At 49.4% G+C, this 25,083-nt stretch overlaps 1 protein-coding gene across 11 annotated transcripts in view; it reads right to left on the reverse strand.

Annotated features, from left to right (window-relative positions):
* The window catches only part of KIAA1217 (KIAA1217 ortholog), a 323,485-nt gene that overhangs the window by 219,256 nt on the left and 79,146 nt on the right, over positions 1-25,083 (reverse strand). Inside the window, exon 1 of one of the 11 annotated variants that reach the window (XM_038755762.1) lies at positions 296-370. The exons of the other annotated variants lie outside the window; for them this stretch is intronic. Within the exon in view, the coding sequence (XP_038611690.1) occupies positions 296-359 (64 nt within the window). The 5' untranslated portion in view covers positions 360-370. Of the gene's footprint in view, positions 1-295; positions 371-25,083 lie in introns of those variants that run through there. 11 annotated transcript variants of the gene reach the window in all.

Below are 25,083 nucleotides of genomic sequence, written 5' to 3' on the forward strand. Positions count from 1 at the left end.
GCAAGCGCTCAATAAATGCGATTGAATGAATGAAGGGAGCCTCTCGCACGTTCCCCCTGCAGCTTGAGCACTGAATATTAAAATCGCCACGGTGGGCGTTGTAGTTTTCCCCAGAGGGCACCGCTTGTAGTCATCGATAGCTTGGCGGGTCACCCACGGTGGCGGCTGGGCTGTAGCTGTTTTAAAAAACCAAAACACCACCACCACCACCACCACCAAACTTTGCCGTGGCGTTGGGCCCGGGGAGAAGTTTTTCCAAGCCCATGCCCCCGCGATGTGCCGTCCGGGGTCTCACCTTTGACCTGGGCCAAACCGTGGGCCGAGCCCGCCTGCGATTTCTGCCTTTCGTGCTCTTCCATTGTCCCGGCCCGGCGCGCCCGACTCGCCCGACTGCAGTGGTGCCGGCCAGAGCCCCCGGCCGAGGGGGAAGCCCCTCCCAGGTTCCTCTCCACCCCCGAGCCCGGCCCGGCCTCCTGAAAAAGGACACCACCCCTCGCACCGCCCGCACCGTGCCCAGACCCAGGGCCCCGCAGCGCCCACGGCCAACAGCCAGGTCGCCACAGTGCCCATGGCCAAGTCTCCACAGTGCCCACCGACAGGTCCCCGCAATGTCCACAGCCAGCTTCCCACAGTGGCCATGGCCTGGTCACCACGGTGCCCATAGCCAGGTCCCCACGGTGCCCACAGCCAGGTCCTTGCAGCGCCAACAGCTAGGTCTCCACAGTGCCCACGGCCAGCCCCCCACAGCGCCAACAGCCAGGTGGCCACAGTGCCCATGGCCAAGTCTCCACAGTGCCCACGGCCAGGTCCCCGCAGCGCCCATGGCCAAGTCTCCACAGTGCCCACGGACAGGTCCCCGCAATGTCCACAGCCAGCTTCCCACAGTGGCCATGGCCTGGTCCCCACGGTGCCCATAACCAGGTCCCCACGGTGCCCACAGCCAGGTCCCCACAGCGCCCATGGCGAAGTCTCCACAGTGCCCACGGACAGGTCACCGGAGACAGGTCCCCACAGACAGGTCCCCGCAATGTCCACAGCCAGCTTCCCACAGTGGCCATGGCCAGGTCCCCACGGTGCCCACAGCCAAGTCCTTGCAGCACCTACAGCTAGGTCTCCACAGTGCCCACGGCCAGCTCCCCACAGCTCCAACAGCCAGGTGGCCACAGTGCCCATGGCCAAGTCTCCACAGTGCCCACGGCCAGGTCCCCAAAGCCCCCATGGCCAAGTCTCCACAGTGCCCACGGACAGGTCCCCGCAATGTCCACAGCCAGCTTCCCACAGTGGCCATGGCCTGGTCCCCACAGTGCCCATAATCAGATCCCCGCAGCGCCAACAGCTAGGTCTCCACAGTGCCCTCGGCCAGGTCCCCACAGCGCCCATGGCCAAGTCTCCACAGTGCCCACGGACAGGTCCCCGCAATGTCCACAGCCAGCTTCCCATAGTGGCCATGGCCAGGTCCCCACGGTGCCCATAACCAGGTCCCCGCAGCACCAACAGCTAGGTCTCCACAGTGCCCACAGCCAAGTCCTTGTAGCGCCAACAGCTAGGTCTCCACAGTGCCCATGGCCAGCCCCCCACAGCGCCAACAGCCAGGTGGCCACAGTGCCCATGGCCAAGTCTCCACAGTGCCCACGGCCAGGTCCCCGCAGCCCCCATGGCCAAGTCTCCACAGTGCCCACGGACAGGTCCCCGCAATGTCCACAGCCAGCTTCCCACAGTGGCCATGGCCAGGTCCCCTCGGTGTCCACGGCCAGCTCCCCGCAGCGCCAACAGCCAGGTCCCCCCAGTGCCCACGGCCGGGTCCCCGCAGTGCCAACAGCCAGGTCTCCACAGTGCCCACAGTCGGGTCCCCACAGCGCCCATGGCCAACTCTCCACTGTGCCCACGCCCAGGTCCCTGCAGAACTCATAGTCAGGTCCCCGCAATGTCCACAGCCAGCTTCCCACAGTGCCCATGGCCAGGTCCCCACAGCACCCACGGCCAGGTCTCCACAGTGCCCACGGACAGGTCTCCGCAATGTCCACAGCCAGCTTCCCACAGTGGCCATGGCCAGGTCCCCACAGCGCCAACAGCCAGGTGGCCACAGTACCCATGGCCAAGTCTCCACAGTGCCCACGGCCAGGTCCCCGCAGCGCCCACGGCCAAGTCTCCACAGTGCCCACAGACAGGACCCTGCAGCACCCATGGTCAGGTCCCCGCACTGTCCACAGGCAGTTTCCCAACGTGCCCACAGCCGGGTCCCCACAGCACCCATGGCCAAGTCTCCACAGTGCCCATGCCCAGGTCCCCGCAGCACCCATGGTCAGGACTCCACAGTGCCCACGCCCAGGTCCCCGCAGCACTCATAGTCAGGTTCCCACAATGTCCACAGCCAGCATCCCACAGTGCCCACAGCAAGGTCCCCACAGTGCCCATGGTCAAGTCTCCACAGTGCCCACGGACAGGTCTCCGCAATGCCCATAGCCAACTTCCCACAGTGGCCATGGCCAGGTCCCCACGGTGCCCACAGCCAGGTCCTTGCGGCTCCAAAAGCTAGGTCTCCACAGTGCCCATGGCCAGCTCCAAACAGCGCCAACAGCCAGGTCCCCACAGTGCCCATGGCCAAGTCTCCACAGTGCCCATGGACAGGTCCCCGCAATGCCCACAGCCAGCTTCCCACAGTGGCCATGGCCAGGTCCCCACGGTGCCCACATCCAGGTCCCCACAGCGCCAACAGCTAGGTCACCACAGTGCCCACGGCCAAGTCTCCACAGTGCCCACAGACAGGTCCCCACAATGTCCACAGCCAGTTTCCCACAGTGGCCATGGCCAAGTCTCCACAGTGCCCATGGCCAGGTCCCCGCAGTGCCCACGGCCAAGTCTCCACAATGCCCACAGCCAGGTCCTTGCAGCACCAACAGCTAGGTCTCCACAGTGCCCACGGCCAGCTCCCCACAGCGCCAACAGCCAGGTCACCACAGTGCCCACAGCCGGGTCCCCACAGGGCCCATGGCCAAGTCTCCACAGTGCCCATGGCCAGGTCCCTGCAGCACCCACGGTCAGGTCTCCAAAGTGCCCACGGACAGGTCCCCGCAATGTCCACAGCCAGCTTCCCACAGTGGCCATGGCCAGGTCCCCACGGTGCCCATAGCCAGGTCCCCACGGTGCCCACAGCCAGGTCCTTGCAGCGCCAACAGCTAGGTCTCCACAGTGCCCACGGCCAGCTCCCCACAGCGCCAACAGCCAGGTCGCCACAGTGTCCATGGCCAAGTCTCCACAGTGCCCATGCCGGGTCCCCGCGGCGCCCACGGCCAAGTTTCCACAGTGCCAACGGACAGGTCCCCACAATGTCCACAGCTAGCTTCCCACAGTGGTCATGGCGAGGTCCCCACGGTGCCCACAGCCAAGTCCTTGCAGCACTAACAGCTAGGTCTCCACAGTGCCAATGACCAGCTCCCCACAGCGCCAACAGCCAGGTCGCCACAGTGCCCATGGCCAAGTCTCCACAGTGCCCACGGACAGGGCCCCGCAACGTCCACAGCCAGCTTCCCACAGTGGCCATGGCCAGGTCCCCACAGCGCCCACAGCCAGGTTCCCGCAGCGCCAACAGCTAGGTCTCCACAGTTCCCATGGCCAGCTCCCCACAGCGCCAACAGCTAGATCTTCACAGTTCCCATGGCCAGCTTCCCAGAGCGCCAACAGCCAGGTACCCTCAGTGCCCACAGCCAAGTCTCCACAGTGCCCACAGACAGGTCCCTGCAGCTCCCATGGTCAGGTCCCCAAAGCGCCAACAGCTAGGTCTCCACAGTGCCCACAACCAGTTCCCCACAGCACCAACAGCTAGGTCTCCACAGTGCCCATGGCCAGCTCCCCACAGCGCCAACAGACAGGTCTCCACAGTGCCCATAGCCAAGTCTCCACAGTGCCCACTGTCAGGCTCCTGCAGCACCCATGGTCAAGTCCCCACAGTGCCCAGTCTCAGGACCTTACTGTGCCCACGGCCAGGTTCCCGTGGCAGCAGTGAGCGGGCAGGGCTCGGGCTGTGGGACGAGCCTGCGGTCGCAACCCCACTACAAGTGATGAACTTCCTGGCACGCAGGAGGCAGATCAGCCTGGCCTCCCTGGCTCCCAACTTCAGAGCCCATGCCTGGGAAGCTGTCAACTCCACACAGCCCCTCAATCAATCCACCAAGAGTATTTATTGAATGCTTACTTTCATTCATTCATTCAATCATATTTATTGAGCACTTACTGCGTGCAGGGAACTATATTAAGTGCTTGGGAAGGACAAGTCGGCAACATATAGAGACGGTCCCTACCCAACAACGGGCTCACAGTCTGTGACTGTGGGGAGACAGACAACAAAACAAAACATGTAGAAAGGCTTACTGTGTGCAGAGCACTGGATTAAGCAGTTGGGAGACAACAATACAATACGGTTGGTAGACACGTTCCCTGCCTACAGGAAGCTTACAGACTAAAGGGGGAGACAGACATTAAAATCAATTATGGGTGTGTTCACAGGTGCCCTGGCCCCCTTTCTGCTCCCTGAAGAGATTCACATTTGGAATGCAGACTAAAGTCTATATTTCTTAAACCACCCCCCGGGTTCACATGTCCCAACAAAGCTCCGTTTCTGATATTTTCAGCCTCTTAGGATGATTGAGGTGTGTGTTAAACACTTACTGTGAGCAAACCAATGTGCTGAACTCTGGGGTAGATACAGTACAGTCAGATCAGAAACATTCCCTGACCCCCATAGGGTTCACAGTCCAAGAGGGATGGAGGACAGGTATTTTATTCCCATTTTACAGATACGGTTACTGAGGCATAGAGAAGTGACTCACCCATGGTCACACGCAGAGGGCAAGTGCAGGCCTGGGATTAGGACCCAGGTCTCCTGGCTCCTCAGTCCTGTGCTTTTTCCACTAGACCACACTGCTCGCTTTATTTTTTTTAATGGAACTTGTTAAACACTACATATGTCAGGCACCATACTAAGCAATAGGGTAGATACAAAATAATCGGGTTGGGCACAGTCCCTGTCTTGCGGTCTTAATGCCCATTTTACAGATGAGGCTAATGAGGCAGGAAGCAGCTAAGTGACTTGCCCAAGGTCACACAGTAGAAAAGTGGTGGAGCCACGATTAGAACCCAGGTCTTCTGACTCCCAGTCTCACGCTTTGTCCACTAGGCCATGCTGCTTCTCTTCTGTAATGCCCCTTCCTGCACAGTAGGTACAGTATTATTTCATCTGATCTCTAACCCACTACTGTAGATGTCTTCTTTTGTTCTGCTTTAAAGGCTACCTCTTGGAAAAAGAATTAATTATCTTTAACACCTGTAAAAAAAAATTCACGGCATTTAGATGTCCAGGGTTGTATCAAGCACACATATCCCTCCCCCTCTAAACTACCTACAAATATTTATTTTGTTTCTTACCAATGAGTTTGACAGTCCTTGAAAATCTGGCAAAATTCCCAGAAATTGAAACCAGGAAGCACAATGTCCACACATAAAGGATGGGGAAAGCAATCTAAACAACATTAACTCCCCTATTTAAGATGTCTAAAAGTAATATTACCTGGACTTATTAAAGCCTATTTTCTTCCATGGTGGCACAATAATACAAAATCACCTAATTACTACCATCTCCTGCCAGAATCAGGAGATTCCTTGACCCAATTTACTAGAAACTCAGGTGAGATTTTTGGGTTGGGACTAAATTTAGGCCAAGACTGAACACAGAACAACAGCCAGCTCGGCCAGTGGTGAACCACAGGTGCGTTTTGTCAATGGAGTCGAGTATTATTCCCATTTATGGCAATCAATCAATCATATTCATTGAGCACCTTGTGTGCAGAGCACTATACTAAGCACTCAGGGGAGGTCAATATAAGAGAGTCCAACATAAGCAGCGTGGCTCAGTGGAAAGAGCACGGGCTTTGGAGTCAGTGGTCATGGATTCAAATCCCGGCTCCGCCAATTATCAGCTGTGTGACTTTGGGCAAGTCACTTAACTTCTCTGTGCCTCAGTAACCTCATCTGTAAAATTGGGATTGACTGTGAGCCCCCCGTGGGACAACCTGATCACCTTGTATCCCCCAGTGCTTAGAACAGTGCTTTGCACATAGTAAGAGCTTAATAAATGCCATTATTATTATTATTATTATAACAACGAGCTTAACAGTCTAGAGGAGTACAAATAGAAGAATAAAAGAAAACTTTCCCAGGGCATTTTGCTCTATGTCTGAGCAAACGGAACATTTGGCCCCTCAGCAGCTTTAATATTGGACTTGGCTGTTGGTCTCGGGTGGCATATAACCCAAGTTCTCTAACTTTTCGGCAGTGTTACCTAGTCATTGCTCCATGGAGGAGCTGATCTTACGCGACTGCCCTGCTTTCTCTCCCTGCATCTAACCAGATGAACATTTCGTCTTATTCTTTCCTTTCTCTTCGCTGTGGGATATAACCAGCCCCTCTTTGTTTGCCCAGACTGCATTCAGCCCTGGCCTGTTTCCTTGCCCAATCTCGAGGTTGAAATGCTCTCACCCTTCAACAGTTTGAGGCCGCCGACTCCCACCTTCCAATTCCAGATAGAAGCCAAGCACGGCCCTACAGCGCTCATATCAAAGGCCCATTCCCAGGCTCCTTCTCTTTTTTTAATGGTAAATTGAGGTGCTTATTATATGCCAGGCACTGTTCTAAGCACTGGGGTAGATATAAGATAATCAGGTCAGGCACAGTCCCTGTCCCGCATGGGGCACACGGGCTTAATCCCCATTATACAGATGAGGTAACTGAGGCACAGAGAAGTGAAGTGACTTGTCCAAGGTCACACAGCAGACAAGTGGCAGATTCGGGATTAGAACCAAAGTTCTTCTGACTCCTACGCCCGTGCTCTATTCATTCAATCATATTTATTGAGCGCTTACTGTGGGCACAGCACTGTACTAAGGGCTTGGGAAGTTGCAAGTCGGTAACATATAGAGACGGTCCCTACCCAACAACGGGCTCACAGTCTATCCAATAGGCCATGTTGCTTCTCCTGGGGTCGGGCACCGAGCTGACAGGTTTGGGTGTGCGGGCACTCCAATCTGGCCACTTCACCTGATGCTTGACAGACTACAGAGGCAAGAACCCCTGTTATCTCATTGTGGGCAGGGAATGTATCTGCTTATTATTATAATGTACTCTTCCAAGCACTTAGTACAGTGCTCTGCACACACTAAGTGCTCAATAAATACGATTGAAGGAAAGACTGAAGGAGAAACCAGCTTTTCAGTCCATGACTAAGGCAACCTGAGTTGAACAAAGGCATGTCTAATATAATTCAGAAAGCAAGAGAACTGTGCACAAGTTAAGCAGCATATCGGCTTCCCTGGATTTTCCCCGGTCTCTTTCCTCTAGACTATGAGTTCCTTGTGGGCAGGGAGCATGTCTACCAACTCTGCTGCAATGTACTCTCCCAAGTGCTTAGTGCAGTGATTGATTCCCAGACCTCAACTCGTGGTTCAGGGTAAAGGCAGCCCAAACTGGGCCCATCTGTCAGTTCAGGACTCTTGCTCCTAAAATCACTCCGTGTCTGCAACAGGCAAAGCACGTGTGAGCTAGGTCAGGCATTCCAGGGGATAAGACTTTGTGGAATGCAAGAAGGGAGGGGATAAAGAAAAAATTGCTGCTGAGGATTGAACAAAAATCAACATAAACCAGTGAGAGCCATGAAATATGGACATTTCTTTACAGTGGGAGTTCTTTCCTGAAGGGTCAGATTCTGTACATTTGGTGCAGAGCCATGGTCTTCAGGAGAACGGTGGCTTTGTGTCTTCTGGCTGGGAAATAACACAGAATTGAAAATCCCCATTGCGTTGGGCTGCATCTATTAGTTCAGCAAGCTTCAAAAAACTGCATTTTCAAGGGAAAGTGTACATGGAGAATAATAAAAATGACTGTGGTATTTGTTAAGCACTTGCTCTGTGCCAAGCACTGAACTGAGAGCTGGGATAGAGTCAAGATAATCAGGTTAGACACAGTCCCTGGTCCCCTGGATCTCACAGTCTAAGTAGGAGGGATAACGTATACTGAACCCTCAAGATTCAACAAAGTTAAGTGACTTGCCCAAGTTCCACAGGGAGAATGGGTTTTTCTGATCAGCCTGGACCCTAGGAAGCTACAGCTGACTTTTGATACTCACCCCTAGCTACACAGTAGTTTTGCAAATATTCTTATACTATACTATTTCCCCTGTCTGCAGTCTATTTTAATGTTTGTCTCCCCCGTAGACTGCAAACTCCTTGTGAGCAGGGATCATTTCTATAAACTCTTTTGTACTGTACTTTCTCAAGCACTTAATGCACAGTATTCTGCACGCAATTAGCATTAAATAAATCCATTGATTTGCTGTTTGCCATAGGAAAGAAATATCTCAGCTCTCCACACAAAGATTCCTGCTACCGTATTTTCTTGGTTGCTATTTCTGGCTTTAGGGGAGAGAAGGGGGCTTTTCTCTCTTCAGAAGAAACATTTCTTGGGCCACAAGTGTACTCAAAATCTTGGTTTAATTGGCTTTAAAAATGCATTTAAACCCAAGATGAGTTTGCCAACTGCTGGACTTGGAAGATTACTGCTAAAACATAGGCAAACTGGGAAGAATTTTCCATGTCGTGGTCCTGCAGTTCTATGGAATGTGAGAACAATCAGCCCAGGGACACATATGGGCTCGATTTTCAGGTTGATGACTGAGAGGAGGGGTCTGAAGCCCTCACCTCACTGATAACCGGGAAGGAGTGAGACTTCCTTGGGGTAGGCCTCAATAGGCCACCAGAATGCACCGCCTACTCCCTTCACCTTCTGAGTGGGGACGGAGGGGGCACATCACACCCTGCATGGAGGGAGAATTCCTCATCTCCCACCCCCATTCAGACCAATCAGGGTCACTTATCAGCAAGAGACAGCAGGGCAGAGACCATATGCCTTTCCAAACCAGAGTTTCTGTAATCCGATCAGACTTCCCCGTCATTTCCAACTATTATTTTTTTACAGTGCAACTTAAACGCTCTGATGAGCATTAATCACAAGGAATAAAACTTTACAACATAGCGCTCTCAGAGCTCATTTAGCTTTGGAAAGTCAGGCATGAGTCACAATCTCTTTGCAGTTCTTTTCCCAAAAGGGGAAATCTGGTTTGAAATTGGCAATAAGTAGACTTACGGAGATCTAGGCACAAGAAAAAGAATACCGGGCTTTAAATCCCATTAGGATGGCAGTCCTTTAAGATGCCTGGATTTGAGTGACTTCAGTAGAAAATAATTTCCACTTCCTGAACTCGATATCATTTAACTTTAAAAGGCAGGTGGTCAGAGTGGAAACCAATACCAAACCAAGCCTCAAACCAAATTTGGGGAACAGAAATGATCAGGGCCCACCTGATTTGGGAGAAATGGTGGTTTCGAGAGGTGGGAGCCAGGCGGCACCGGAGTCCTATTTGGGATTCAATGCTGGGGTTGGCAGGAGAAGCCGGGTCCAGAAGCGGGACCTAGGTGTATCCTACCATCCTGGAGCTCTGGATTCCGGTAAGTGATGGGTCAATTGGAGTCTCCCTGCCTGCTCTCAGAGGCCCTATCTTTGGGAGGGACTCCAGTTTTGGTAGGGGCCCCAGATGTGGGAGAAGATGCATGGTGCCCCTTTTCAGAACTGGCATGCGTTCTGCTTGCTAAAACACCAGTTCACCACTCTCGGCACCTGGAGGAACATCCCAGGCCCCAGACCACACAGATGTCTAGCATCATCATCGTCAAGAATGGTACTTACTGAGCGTTTACTATGCGCAGAGCACTGCACTAAGGGCTTAGGAGAATACCATACAACAGAGTTGGTAGACACGGGTCCCTGCTCAGGACAAGATTACAGTCAATCACACAGCAACTCACTAGAAACAACCTCTCTGGCCCCATCTGGGGAAATTCTGGGCCGCAGTGAACTACCCCAGGGCAGTAGCCAGGTGTCTGGAGTACTTCAGTCTACTAAGCCCATGTGTATATTTGTACAGATTTATTACTCTCTTTATTTTACTTGTACATATTTACTATTCTATTTATTTTGTTAATGATGTGCATGTAGCTTTAATTCTATTTGTTCTGACAATTTTGACACCTGTCTACATGTTCTGTTGTCTGTCTCCCCCTTCTAGACTGTGAGCCCGCTGTTGGGTAGGGACCGTCTCTATATGTTGCCGACTTGTACTTCCCAAGCACTTAGTACAGTGCTCTGCACACAGTAAGTGCTCAATACAATTGAATGAATAAAAGAATGTGGGACAGGGACCATGTAATAATAATGACGATGATGATTGTATTTAAGTGCTTACTACGTGTCAAGCACTGTGTCCGTCAAGTTGGACACAGTCCCTGTCTCACATGGGGCTCACAGCCTTAATCCCCATTTTACAAATGAGGTAACTGAGGCGTAGAGAAGTGAAGTGGCAGTGCCAGGATAAGAACCCATGTCCTTCTGACTCCCAGGACCATGCTCTTATCCACTAGGCCATGTCTGACCTGGGCTATATTATATATTATATTTACCCCAGCACTTAGTACAGTACTTGGCATATACCAAGCACTTGAGAAATACCATTCATTCAATCATTCAATCATATCTGAGTGCTTACTGTGTGCAGAGCACTGTACTAAGCACTTTGGAAGTACAAGTTGGCAACATATAGGGACAGTCCCTACCCAACAGTGGGCTCACAGTCTAGACCACAATTCACTAATTAATTGGAGGCCTAGGCCGAGTTCTGCTACTAACCTGTGGGTGGGCCGAGGTCAGGGGCTGTGTCCAGTGCCTCCGTTTTTTTTTTTTTTTTTCCAGAAACAGCATGGCCTAGTTGATAGAGCACAAGCCTGGGAGTCAGAAGGACCTGGGCTCTAATCCCAGCACCACCACTTATCAGCTGTGTGACCTTGGGGAAGTCACTTCACTGTGCCTCAGTTACCTCATCTGCAAAATGGGGACTGGGACTGTGACCCCCATGTGGGACAGGGACTGTGTCCAACCTGATTAGCTTGTATCTACCCCAGTGCTTAGTACAATGCCTGGCACACAGAAAGTGCTTAACATATACCATTTACAAAATAGGAGAAGGCGGTTTTCCCAAAGAGGGTAAGTGGGGGATAATAATAATATGAATAATGATTGTATTTGTTAAGCGCTTACTATGTATCAAGTGCCCAGCACTACAGTGTCTGGCACATAGAAAGCACTTAAACACCATTAGTATTATTATTGTTACTAAGTGCGGGGATAGATACAAGCTAATCATGTTGGACACACATGGGGTTCACGGTCTTAATCCCCATTTTACAGATGAGGCAACAGTCAGAGAGAAATAAAGCAACTTGCAAGGGGTCACACCGCAGACACGCTGCTTCCCATTTGGAAAATGTCAACTTTGCTGAATTTACAGTTGGGTGAAGAGCATGTCCGCTTGAATGTGCCAAAGGGGGATCCGATGAAGGGAGGGAGTGTGTAGCATGCACCCCCTCCCCACTGCCCCAACCAGACTTCCGCGTACTCAGGACAACTGGGGCTAAACCAGGGTAAAGCTCAGACACTCCATAATGGGGGATTATCAGGCTGTCAAGACCATCTCTGTCAGCATGGGCTGATCTTTCAGAAGAACCGCTTCTCAACAAAAACAAATAATGTGGTTTGATGGACCCATTTTTTTAACAGAAAAAAGAAAAACCAGCCTGAGGGAGGGAGAGCAATCTGTTTTAAAAGACTATTCAGCTGCACTTTCACCAAGGTTTGACTTGGGAAAAGCCCTTTTCTGTGAAAAGATGCCTAAACAATCAGAAAATACAGGGTAGCAGTCTGAAAACCAGAGGAAAAGCACTGACAGATCCAGGACACTACAGGAAAACATTCAATCAATGGTATTTGTTGAGTGCCTGACACTGTATTTAAGCACCTGATAGAATACAATAGAATAAGGAGACATGATCCCTGCCTTCAAGTTTACAATCTAGGTGGAGAGACAGACACTAAAATAAACTGTCAATGAGAGGAAGAAGAAAAAGGGGCTATGCTCAGGCATTAGTGTTTAAATAATAGGGTATTCATCGATCAATGCTATTACTTACCGTGCGTTGAGCGCTGAACTAGATACTTATACAGAGGTTTGGCATTTACATATATGTGTGAATATACTGGCGTGGTTAATTTTTTTTTTGTTATGGTATTTGTTAAGCACTTACTTTGTGACAGGAACTGTACTAAGCACTGAGGCAAATACAAGATAGTAAAGTTGGATAGAGTCCATGTTATTGTTATTAATGTTATTATAATTGTTAAGTGCATACTGTGTGTCAAACGTGTGGCTCAGTGGAACGAGCACAGGCTTTGGAGTCAGAGGTCATGGGTTCAAATCCCAGCTCTGCCGATTGTCAGCTATGTGACTTTGGGCAAGTCACTTAACATCTCTGTGCCTCAGTTACCTCATCTGTAAAATGGGGATTAAGACTGTGAGCCCCCTGAGGGGCAACCTGATCACCTTGTAACCTTCCCAGTGCTTAGAACAGTGCTTGGCACATAGTAAGTGCTTAATAAATACCATCATTATTTTACGTTAGAGAAGCAGTGTGGCTCAATGGAAAGAGCATGGGCTTTGGAGTCAGAGGTCACGGGTTCAAATCCCTGCTTGCCAAATGTCAGCTGTGTGACTTTGGGCAAGTCACTTAACTTCTCTGCATCTCAGTTACCTCATCTGTAAAATAAGGATTAAGACTGCGAGAACCCTGTGGGACAAGCTACCACCTTGTAACCTCCCAGCGCTTAGAACAGTGCTTTGCACAGAGTAAGTGCTTAATAAATGCCATTATTATTATTATTATTATCTACAAGTTAATCAGGTTGGTCACAGTCCCTGTCCCACATGGGGCTCACAGTCTAATGTACTTATGTATGAATATGTGTGCATATATACTTATGTAAAAATACTTATATACAAAGTACTCTAGACTGTAAGCTCTATGTGTCTGTTGTACTCTCCCAAGCACCTAGTAGAATGCTCTGCACACAGTAAGTGCTCCATAAATACCACTGACTGATTTAATCGGGAAAGGTTTCCTGGAGGGGATGAGATTTCAAAGGGCTTTCAAGTTGGGGAGAGTAGTGGACTCATCGATTTGAATGAGGAGAGAGGTAAGGGCAGGGGTGAGGGTGTGAGGAGGAGGAGGAGGAAGAGATCGGTGTTGGGAGAGTCGGTGGACAGTTTAGCATGCAATGATTCTTCTTCGGTACCCCAGGAACTTTGTGAGAAGAACAAGCAGCCCTAAGGAAAAGCCCACAGGACAGGGAACCAGAAAACCTGGATTCCAATCCCAGCTCCACCACTGGCTTTCTGTATGTGCCCTTGAACAAGTCACTTACTTTTCCTGAGCCTTCGTTTCCTCATCTGTAAAATGGGGATCAAATAGCTGTTCTCCCTCCCTCTTAGAGCTGTGAGCCCCAAGTGGGACAGGGACTGTGTCCTATCTCGTATCTTCCCCGGTGCTTAGCACACTGCCTGGCATATAGTTTGCCCTTAGCAAGTACCACTGTTAGTACTAACAAGCATGTCAAGGCTCCTCTCCAAAGCATTAGGGAATTTATTTTCATCTCTCTATTTCAGGTCTGCTACATTCCAACTGAGGCGGCAAAAATTTCAGTAAGAAAGAGCAACAGGGAAAGATCATTTTAACAAGGCTCACTGCTCTTCATAAAACTTTTGAGTGTGTAGGGAACTCTGAATTTTTCCAGAGCACATCAATAATCACACTTTATTCCCATAGCATCTCTGCAAAGGAGAGGCAGCTATTATTGGCTCCGTTTTGCAGATGAAAAACTGAGGCCCAGAGAGGTTAAGCGACTTGCTCCAGTCACACAGCAGGATAGTGGTAGAGCCAGGACTTGAACTCCACGTCATCTGACATCCAGGCCCTTGTTCTTTCACTAGGCCACACCCTCTCCTAGATGATCTTCTCTCTGCTCTCCATGTCCTGCTGAGCTGAGGCTACAGACCCGGCTAGGAAGCAAGGGATTTTAGTTGCTAGTGAAGGAATGATCTGGGAACTTCTAAATTAATCAATTATATTTATTGAGTACTTACTGTGCACAGAGCACCGTACTAAGCACTTGGGAGAGTACAGTAAAAGAGAGTTGGGAGACGCATTCCCTGTGCGCAAGGAGCTTATAGGCTAGAGGAAGGTGAAAGACTGAGCTTGGAGCCCTCCTGCTGAGGTCAGAAAGAAACTACCTTAGCACGGGTATCCCAGAAAGGAGCATCTAAGGAGTCCTAAGTCATTCAGTAGGTCTTCCCACCTTGACTGAGGGATTCCTGCTCTGACTCTTCAAATCGAGCCGTCAGAGACCCACACCAGAGTAGTAATTGTGGTACTTGTGAAACGTTTACTATGCACCAAGCACTGGGGTAGATACAAGCTAATCATGTGGGATACAGTCCGTGTCTCGCAAGGGGCTCACAGCTTTACTTCCCTCTGCATTCATTCAATCGTATTTATTGAGCGCTTACTGTGTGCACAGCATTGTACTAAGCCCTTGGAAAGTACAAGTCGGCAACACATAGAGACGGTCCCTACCCAACAACGGGCTCACAGTCTAGAAGGGGGAGACAGACAACAATACAAAACATGTAGACAGGTGGCAGATGTCCCCATCAATCAATCAATTGTATTTATTGAGTGCTTCCTGTGTGCAGAGCACTGTACTAAGCGCTTGGGAGGTACAAGTTGGCAACATATAGAGACGGTCCCTACCCAACAGTGGGCTCACAGTCTAAATCAATCAATCGTATTTATTGAGCGCTTACTATGTGCAGAGCACTGTACTAAGCGCTTGGGAAGTACAAATTGGCAACACATAAAGACAGTCCCTACCCAACAGTGGGCTCACAGTCTAAAAGGGGGAGACAGAGAACAGAACCAAACATACCAACAAAATAAAATAGGATAGAAATGTACAAGTAAAATAAATAAATAAATAAATAAATAGAGGGGGGAGACAGAGAACAAAACAAAACATATTAACAAAATAAAATAAATAGAATAGATATGTACAAAATAGAGTAATAAATATGTACAAACATATATATATATATATATATATATATATATATATATATATATATATATACACACACACACAGATATATGTCCCCATGTAACAGATGAGGAAACGGAGGCACAGAGAAGTGAAGTGACTTGTCCAAGGTCACACAAAGCAGACAAGTGGCAGAGCGTGAATTAGAACCCAGACCTTCTGACTCCCAGACCCATGTGCTTTTCACTATGTCATGGTGCTCTGTAATAATAATAATAATAATAATAATAATAATAATAATAATAATAATAACGGCATTTATTAAACACTCTGTGCAAAGCACTGTTCTAAGCACTGGGGAGGGTACAAGATGATCAGGCTGTCCCACTGGGGGCTCACTGTCTTAATCCCCATTTTACAGATGAGGTAACTGAGGCGTAGAGAAGTTAAGTGACTTGCCCAAAGTCACACAGCTGACAGTTGGCGGAGCCGGGATTTGAACCCATGACCATGTAGGGCTATGACCATGGCACAGCAGCAGTAGCAACACGTCCGGGTTGCCAACCTGATCCTCTGGCCACCTGGGCCACGGGGCTCAGAAGGGAGTTGGCTGGACCGTGCCCGGAGAGAGAACAGCGGTTCCGTGGAACAGATTCCTGCCACCAGGCCAGGGAGCTCGAGGCTACGGGTGTTGTGCCTGTTCAAAACAGCACATCGTGCCACACAACGTGCTACGGCAGAGCCCCTGGGCACGATTCCCACGGGAACCAGCATTCCTTCCAAATGCCAAGGCTTTGAATCTTGGCAGCAGCCGACTCCGCCCTGGGCACTGTGACCTGGCGGGGGGGACCAAGGTTTTCAAAGGCTAAGGAGCAGAAAGCAAACCCAAGGAGCAAGTAGGGAGAAGCTAGATCACGGGAGAAGCTAGATCACAGGAGAAAAAACAAGGGAAGATTAGGGAGCAAAAGGAATGATACAGAACCTGTGTGTGTTTGCTGTCTCTCAGCCTGAGCCCACTGAATTTATTTATTTATTTTACTTGTACATATCTATTCTATTTTGTTAGTATGTTTGGTTTTGTTCTCTGTCTCCCCCTTTTAGACTGTGAGCCCACTGTTGGGTAGGGACCGTCTCTACATGTTGCCAACTTGTACTTCCCAAGCGCTTAGTACAGTGCTCTGCACACAGTAAGCGCTCAATAAATACGATTGATTGATTGGTCATTCCTCCCGGTACACTGGGGGGCCTCATATGGCCGGAACCAAGGGAGGGGGCTGACTCTATGTGTTGCCAATTTGTACTTCCCAAGCGCTTAGTACAGTGCTCTGCACATAGTAAGTGCTCAATAAATACGATTGATGATGATGATGATGATGACCGAGCTGGAAGGGAGGGGTGTCCCGGGGGGTGGCGGGGCCCGACGCCCTTTGAGCAAATCTCCTTCCTCCCCCACATTTTGAGCCGAGGAGTTTACTCATATCCTCCTTCCTCTCTTGCTGACTTGACCTTCACGAGCACTGGTGCGTGCTGGTCACCTCCTCCATTAACCGAGGCGGCCGAGCCGATCCAGCCTGCTCCTGCAGAGAAACAAGCCCTGCCTCCTGTGTGCTGGAAGAGCAACATCCTAATCATAAACAGCATCGCAACGGTCACTCATCAGAGGGCAAGAGCTCTGAAGAAGCAGCACAGTGAGGGGGAAGAGAGAACAGATCTAAACGGCACAATCCAGATCGATCATTTCCCTCGTCATTTGAAGAAGCAAATGGCCGCAGATTAGGGTGGCCGGTTTTGTCCCGGCCTATCCGTTTTTTTGCTGACTGTACCCCATCCTGTCCCAAGACGGAACTGGATGCTTTTATGCCAAGTTTTTACATTTTCCCTGCCGAGCTGCTTTATTGTGATGATGACGATGATGGTATTTGTTAAGCACTTTCTATGCGTTAAGCACTGTTCTAAGTGCTGAGGTAGATACAAGCTAATCAAGTTGGAAGCAATCCCTGTCCCACATGGGTCTCCCAATCTTAATTCCCATTTTACAGATGAGGGAACTGAGGCCCAGAGAAGTGAAGTTACTTGACTTCCCCTAGGTCACACACAGACAAGTGGTGAAACCAGGATTAGAACCCAGGTCCTTCTAACTCCCAGGCCTGTGCCCTATCCACTAGACCACGCTGCTTTCGGCTACAGCTCCCATGTGAGTCCCACCCATGGCTCAGATGCAGCTCTAAAGTTTACACAGACCCGATAGGGGAAGGCAATGGGCTGGGAACTAGAAGGAATTCTTCCCTCAGCCCACTCCTCTACTGTATTGCTTGTGACAGTGTTGAACTAAGCCTTTGGGGGTCTGATCTGCTCAATCTCTTCCAGTTCCCATACAGCAGCTAATTCTCCAGGGAGAAGTTGCTAGGGTCCTCCTTCCTTTCACCCAGAGTCAAGGGCTAGCACCCCAGGGATGAGGACTGGGTTCTATCATTAACCTTGCTTTTTGAAGCGGAGGTGCTCAATTAACCTTTCTCTGCCCCAGCTTCCTCACCAGTAAAAACTTCCTGGAGCGAATGCAGGGGAGCAGCTACCATGGCCTGAGAGGATGGCAGGTGCAACTGAGTCCTAGAAGCTGTGGGCACTACATGGGGCAGCGGCATGCTCCTCACTGCTTCCTCTCCTCCAAGAAGCCTGGCCTGACTAAGCATTCATCCCCCTGCACCCTATTTTCCCTCCCTACTCCCTCATCCATGCTGTTATTCCCACCTATTAAGCACTTTATGTTCTCACCCCATCTCCACCCCCGCAGAACTTATGAACAGGTCCACATATTCAGCAATTCTATTGCGTTTACTCTCCCAGACATTTAAGACAGTGCTCTGCCACAGTTAAGCACTCAACAAACACCACCGATTGATTGATTTATTGATAAAATGCCATCTCTGGTTTATATCTTCCCCTTCCCTCAGCATTCAGGAAAATGAAAAGAGGTTAGAAGGAGAGTGGGATGGAGTGAGGGCTATTCACAGCATGGATGTCCATCCAAGTTCCAGAATGCTTTGGTAATTAAACTGGACAATTGTAAACATGCTAAGGCGTCGATATGGAACCTTAACACTTTAAAGTGAGTGACGAGTAACTGGGAGTCAGTGTAACAAAGCCTGATCATTCAGCTGACAGCGACACTTTTTCTACAATGGTTCAGGATGTCCAGTACTGGACAAGCTAAGTTGGGGCTCATGTTCAGCCTACCTTCCAGCTTCCTGCTGTGAGTCCAAGTTGAAGCCACCCTCTCCCCACCCTCCCAGTTGATCACAAGAGCAGGAAATGGCTGAAGGTAGCCATTCCAGCCAAAGGTCACAGCTTCCTGACAGCCTCCCTCTGACTGCCCTCTGGGCTTTTCTTAGGATTCTCAAGGATAGGGATTCCCCCCCAAGGGAGTTAACAAAAGGGATAAGAAAGCAATGATAATCCCGCCCTCATCAGAAACATTCATCCACTAGAGGGCAAAAGAGTCACAAGCCTCATTCATTGGGGATGAAGGTTCCCTGTGGAAAGTTTTCCTTTTCTGCACCTGTGGGACAGTTTTTCCTTTTACAACTGTTACACCCCCAGTCCATGCCTTCATTCTGGTCCCTAGGCTGTGAGCTCCTTGTGGGCAGGGATCGCGACCACCAAATCTGTGGGTTGGACTCTCCCAAGTACTTAGTACAGTGCTCTGCACCAAGTAAGTGCTCAAGGAATACCACTGATTGATCAGAAAACAATCTTGACGGTCTCAGTTGCTCTGGGGCAAGCCTAGACTCCCAGAATCTGCTGGGCTATTTCGACAGCAATGAAGGCCTGCAAGTTCGAGGCTCAGTCATTTCCATGCCTGTGACTCTTATCATTCCTCTCATCTTTAGCAGGGACTCCATTTTTTTTTAATGGTATTTGTTAAGCATTTCCTATGTACTAGATTCAAGATACTTCCTCTGTGCGGGTGATTCCCAGATCAATTTCTCCAGCCCTGATCTCTGTGATTCCCAAATCAATTTCTCCAGCCCTGATCTCTCTCCCTCTCTACAGTCTCCCATTTCCTCCCGCCTTGAAAGTTTCTCTACTTGGATTTCTCATCGATACCTCAAACTTAATATGTCCAAACTGGAAGTCCTTATCACAGCTCAAACTTAATATATTCAAAACAGAATATATCTTCCTATCCCTCGGGATTTTCTCATCACCATAAACAGGACCACCAATCCTTCCATTCATTCATTCGTATTTATTGAGAGCTTATTGGGTGCAGAGCACTGTACTAAGTGCTTGGAAAGCACAATACAGCAATAAAGAGAGACAATCCCTGCCCACAAGTCTCACAAGCCCATAATCTTGACATTATGATTGATTCATCTGCCTCATTCAACCCACATAACCCATCAGTCAGTAAATCCTGTCAATTCAACCTTTGCAACATCCCTAAAATCAGCCCTTTCCTCTCCATCCAAACTGCTATCATGTTAATCCAAGCACTTATCCTATCCTTGACTACTGTATCAGTCTCCTTGCTGACCTCCCCGCCTCCTGTCTCTCCCCACTCCAGTTCAAACTTCACTCTGTTGCCTGGATCATTTTTCTACAAAAGTATTCCACCTGTTTCCCGACTCCTCAAGAACCTCCAGTGGTTGCCCACTGCCTCTCCCTGTCTCCAAGGATTCTACAGATTTCCCCAGCCTCCCTGCACCCCCACCGCTCCAAATCCAAATCCATTATTGCAGCCTTCTCTTTCTTCCTCTGCAGTTTCAGTGTGACTGGCTGAGCCGCTGCTGCTGCTGCAGAATGCACCCCTGAAGGACCCACCAGCACAGCCAGCCCTGCTCTCCTCCGCACATTCAGTTGCCCCTGTACTCTAGACTGTAAGCTCGTTGTAAGGCAGGAAATGTGTCTGCTTATTGTTATATTGTACTCTCCCAAGGGCTTAGTACAAGGCTCTGCACACAGTAAGAGCTCAATAAATATGACTGACTGTCATTGGGGTCACTAAAGGGTCAGGGGCCCAAGGCCAGCCTGGGCAAGAATGGGGCAGGGCAACTGTCAGATGTGGTGGTAGTGGACGGTGGGGTTGGGAGGGGCACACCCTCCGGTCCTTGCAGCCTTTCCTCCTCCTCCTCCTCCTCCTTCTGTGACACCAACCCCAGCCCTGAAGGGTGGAGCCCCCGGGTGCAAAAGAGGCTGGGATAGCAGCAAGGTCTGCTGTAGCAGCAGGGATATCCCCATGTATTGGAGCTACAGAACAAAAGAAATTAAAGTTACCAAACTAAATCTGGAACATATGGGGGTGCAGAGTAACAGAGGGGTGAGCCCAGGGGTCAGGGGGAGGTGCCAGAAAACCCATGGAGTTTGGGGAGAGGGAAGGGGTTGGAAAGGCTTGGACAGGGCAAGTCCTGAATTTAGAGACCTGAATTTAATCACTTCCTGAAGAAGGAATTCCCCAAGGGCTGATGTAGACTATACAGGTCAGCTCAAAGAACCTTGTCCCCAAACGTTGCTGAAGACTGTTCAATAGAAACTTTGCTATGCTGGAGTGGCTCTCAGGGAATTCAAAAGGACTTAGAGCTGGTGTCCCCACAGGGAGTTCAAAATGAATTAGAAGTGCCTCTCTTTCTAAGCCCAAGGCGGAGAATCCAGGCAGAAGGGCCCTGCTTTCTTGGCCCACTGACTGGATCTCACCCAAGGGCTCCAAACTACTTGCCTTGTGGACTCTGACTCACACAAGAAGCAGGTGCAGAGGTTCCAGCTCGGTCCTGAAATCCCCCGCATTTAATAAAAAATGAATAAATTGAGACTGGCCACTTCCTGGAAGTGATCTGGGATCCCCCCTGGCAGGAATTGTGCAACCCTATGCTCCGAGACCATTCCAATGCCCACTGGGTCTGGGCAGATGCCTCTTCCTATTAAATTTTACAAGCTCCATCTGCCATTGGGTCTGCCCTGCTGGCTGAGCCAGGAAGACCATAGAGCCAGTTCTGAGACTTTCAGCTGGACCATCATATTAAGAATGTCAAGGGAGGTGGGGATGCTGAGGGTTAGCAGGAAGCCTGCCTTGCAGCCCTTATTCCCCACCTGAAGTCCACAGCAGTTTAGTCCCACTCTAAATGATGCTGGGATGTCCCAACATGGCCCAGAGGGTTCTAACCTGTGGAGTTCAGGGGCCTATGGCCTTGAGGCAAAGGTTCTCCACACCTGTGCCTTTTCACACTTGTGGTTGTTTCATTGAGCTTCTGGGACTATAAACCCAACATTCCTGGACTGAAAGACCCAGCAACCCACTGGGAAAGCCCACGAGTCCCAAAACACCACACCTGAAGAGGCGGTGCCACGGGAAGAGGGGCTGAACCCACATGAAAAGCAGCATGGCCTAGTGGATAAAAGCTTAGGACTGGGAGTCGGGACACCTGGGTTGCAGGCCGGGCTCCACCACTTGCCTGCTGTGTGACCTTGGGCAAATCATTTAACTTCCCTGGGCCTTGATTTCCTCCTCTGTCAAATGGAGATTAAATAGCTGTTCTTCCCCCCGCCCCTCCCAACGCCGGCATTAGATTGTGAGACCCATGTGGGACAGAGATTGCTTCTGATTTGGGCTCCACTGGCGATCTTCTGTCCAGTGCCCTTGAGCCTGGAAGACACTCCAATTCCCAACACTCTTCTGGGTCCCATGTATTAGCACACTTGAACCTAAGCATTCTGTTCCATTCTGGTCCATTCCTTTGGGATGTCAAAAATGGCTCCAGAGACCTATTTGCTTCATCCCGCACCAGAGACAGGAATGTGCCTGGTCTGGTCTCTTCAGTAACTCAAAGAATGTCTGGAAAATTCACATTTTTTGCATTTGTGTCTCTGCAAGAAATGGAACACCCTTTGAGGGGCCCCTGTATCTTCACTAATTGTCCCCCCATTTTTCTCCCTTCCCTTTCAGAATAGCCAGGGCCATCTGTGAGTGACCCCACTACCCAGAGTGGGGAACCTGAGCCAGGGCAGGTACCCCAAGGGAGCCATAAGCAGCACCAATGAATTAGTAATGCTAAAGGCATTTCGGGACTGCCGGCTATAACCGTTTTCACGAAGGATATTTCCTCTACATGGACCTTTCCACTATATCTCACTTGGGAATGGATTTCAAAACTGGAAGTCCTGCTACGTAGCACCTTCCCATCTCTTCCTTCAAAGTATGGTTCCAGGCTCCTCTCCTCCAGGCAGCCTTTCTAGATGATCTTGCCTGATTTGGCAAAACCTAGTACAGTGCTCAGTTACGAGAAATCCAAAGTTTGGTACAGCACTCAGCTACGAGAAGTCCAAAGCCTAGTACAGTGCTCAGTCACCAGACATTCAAAGCCTGATACAGTGCTCAGATGCAAGAAGTCCAAAGCCTGGTACAGTGCTCAAGCACAGGAGAGCCCTCTGTCCTCAAAAGACACTATCTATCTAATAATAATGGTATTTAAGTGCTTATTATCTGCCAGATTCCTCACTTTTTCACAGCATCCCCACCAGAATGGAAGTCAAAAAGCTTATTTCATTTTTTACTTAATCATTGCATTTGGGAAGTGCTTGCTTTGTGCAAAACACTGAACTAAGGACTGATAGACATGAGGATGATTATCCAGAGCTGGCCCTTGGTCCATGGGGGAGTCGGGGGAAGGGGGTGGTCAAACAATTTAAAAAGTGGGTAGAAAGAATTGACGGCTACCTTTGGAAGTTTCCAAGAAGTTACCTACCATCCAGGGTGAGGCAGAATGAAGAACATTTTCCGCAGTACAAGGTGAAGAGAAAAATAACTTCCCATTTTTGTTTTTGGCATTCAGAACACTGCCCTTTGGGACCCAGGGCATAACTGTGTTGCTAATCAGCACATTGCAAGTCCCACTGAAAATGGTCCTTAGAGGAAAAGAATCCCAAACTTACCACCTACCATGGAAAGTCCCTTGGCTCTAAGAACAAAATATCTATCAACTCCCACCCATGAACTGGTCTTAAACTTCCCTTATGCATTAATGAGAAAACAGCCCTGAATCAAGAGAAAACCACAAAACAAAGAGATTAGCTCTTTGCTGCACCCAAATCCCTTCCACGTAATTCTCCTCAAAAGAACAATTTGATCCTTCTGAAGAATTGTTTTACTCTCTCCCTGCAACCAAAAACAAAAAGGCGCCATATAGGTGAATATTTTCCCCAGTAGTTGGTTTTACTATTTATATTTTAAATCCTCTCTGCCTTGGTCTTTCGGAATTTGCACTTAGATCTGTACCCTTTCAACACTTAGTATTCACTCTACCCTCAGTCCCATAGTACTTTTGCACATATAGGTAATTTATTTATTTAATATCTGTCTCCCCCTCTGGACTGAAAGAAAGCTCACTGTGAGAAGGAAATGTGTCTACCAACTTTGTTGCACTGTACTCTCCCAAGTACTTGGTACAATGTTCTGCACACAGTAAGCACTTAATCAGTACCACTGTTGACTGATTTCTCTGAAGTTCGGGAAAGTGAAGCCCCAGGAAAGAAAGGGACCAGGGAGTGAAGGAGTCAGGTCACCGACCATTGCCCAATTCCTTCCGGTTCCATCGCTCCCTGCCGGGGCCCATTTTAATGGAGGTTGTGGCTACTCTGCAGGTTAACACGGCACAGGGGGGCTTGCATGTGTGTGGGGAGGGCTGCCAAGGGCAGAAAATGCAACCTCATACAGCTTTTTTTTTAAGTATTTGTTAAGTGCTTACTCTGTGCCAGGCACTGTGGTAGACACAAGCTCATCATGTTGGACACAGTCCCTGTCCCACATGGGGATCACAGTCTTAATCCCCATTTCACAGATGAGGTAACTGAGGCACAGAGAAGTAAAGTGACACAGCAGACAAGTAGCAGAGCCAGGTTTAGAACTCAGGACCTGTTGACTCCCATGCTCAATCCACTGGATCAATTTCTGACCCCCATCCATTTCCCCCATTCCCGATTCCCAATCAGACCTCTCCTCCAAGAAGCGTGTTGCCATTATTGGAGAAGAACCCCTACACCATCAATTGAATCCAATAATGGCCTTAGGAATCATCTTGGGCATCTCCTGATTGCTGCCCCACCCCAAGACATCACTGGGCAGTGGAAGTAATGCCACCCTGATGTGGAAAGATTCATTCCTTTCCTAATGACTAATTCTCTTTTAGGATAAGTATTCATTAAGCAAAATCCAACCTTCAGCAGCTTTCAAAATTGTTTGTTTTGCCTCTCTCAAGAAATTTAGCAGGCCCAAAGAAAAGCTTGACCACCCACTGATGGCAGGGGACTTCCATATGGAAAAACAAATTCCAAAAGAAAATGGAGACTCCATTTCCTCCACTCTGAGGTCAGTTTCTTTGCAGTTTTACCTCTCAGGCACCACAACTCTAAAATGTCCACGGACATGAATGAAAAGGGCTATTTCTTCCTCCCATTGTTTCCCCCACGACTCCTTCCTCAGCTCCACTGGGAAGAAACCAAGAGCCTTGAAGGAAGCTATGTCCCTCTACAGATTGACTTTTTTCCCCCGGGGAAAAGAGAAACTCACGGATATTCCTCGCTCCTGAGCAGGACCTTGAATGGAGACATTTTCCTTGCCTGGACCAAATGATGGGCAAAGCAGCAGACTGGGCCTAATGGTCCCCCTGCCTTTCCCAACACGCCCCATTTTGGTCTACAAGTGAAAATGGGCAGCCATATCCCATCTTGAAAGACTTCCATTCTGGGGCCTTCATGTTCCTTGCAAGGACAAAAGTAATATAGGCTTTACAGCCCCAGGATACAGAAAGAGGTTACCTGCTTACCACATCACAGAATGACTTAGCTTTGATGCATCTATCAGATCCTGTTGGTACGGCTTCGAAGGTAGCCTGAAGAGAAATATAAACCTAGCTTTGAACTCAATGGGCAATTATGTAGGAAAAGCTCCCTCTTCTCTTTCCCTTTTTATGTCTGTCTCTACTCTGCGGGCACTATAAATGGGGGGGCAGGGGTAGG

The sequence above is a fragment of the Tachyglossus aculeatus genome, chromosome 13, assembly GCF_015852505.1.
Source record: "Tachyglossus aculeatus isolate mTacAcu1 chromosome 13, mTacAcu1.pri, whole genome shotgun sequence".
Taxonomy (NCBI): Eukaryota; Metazoa; Chordata; class Mammalia; order Monotremata; family Tachyglossidae; genus Tachyglossus; species Tachyglossus aculeatus.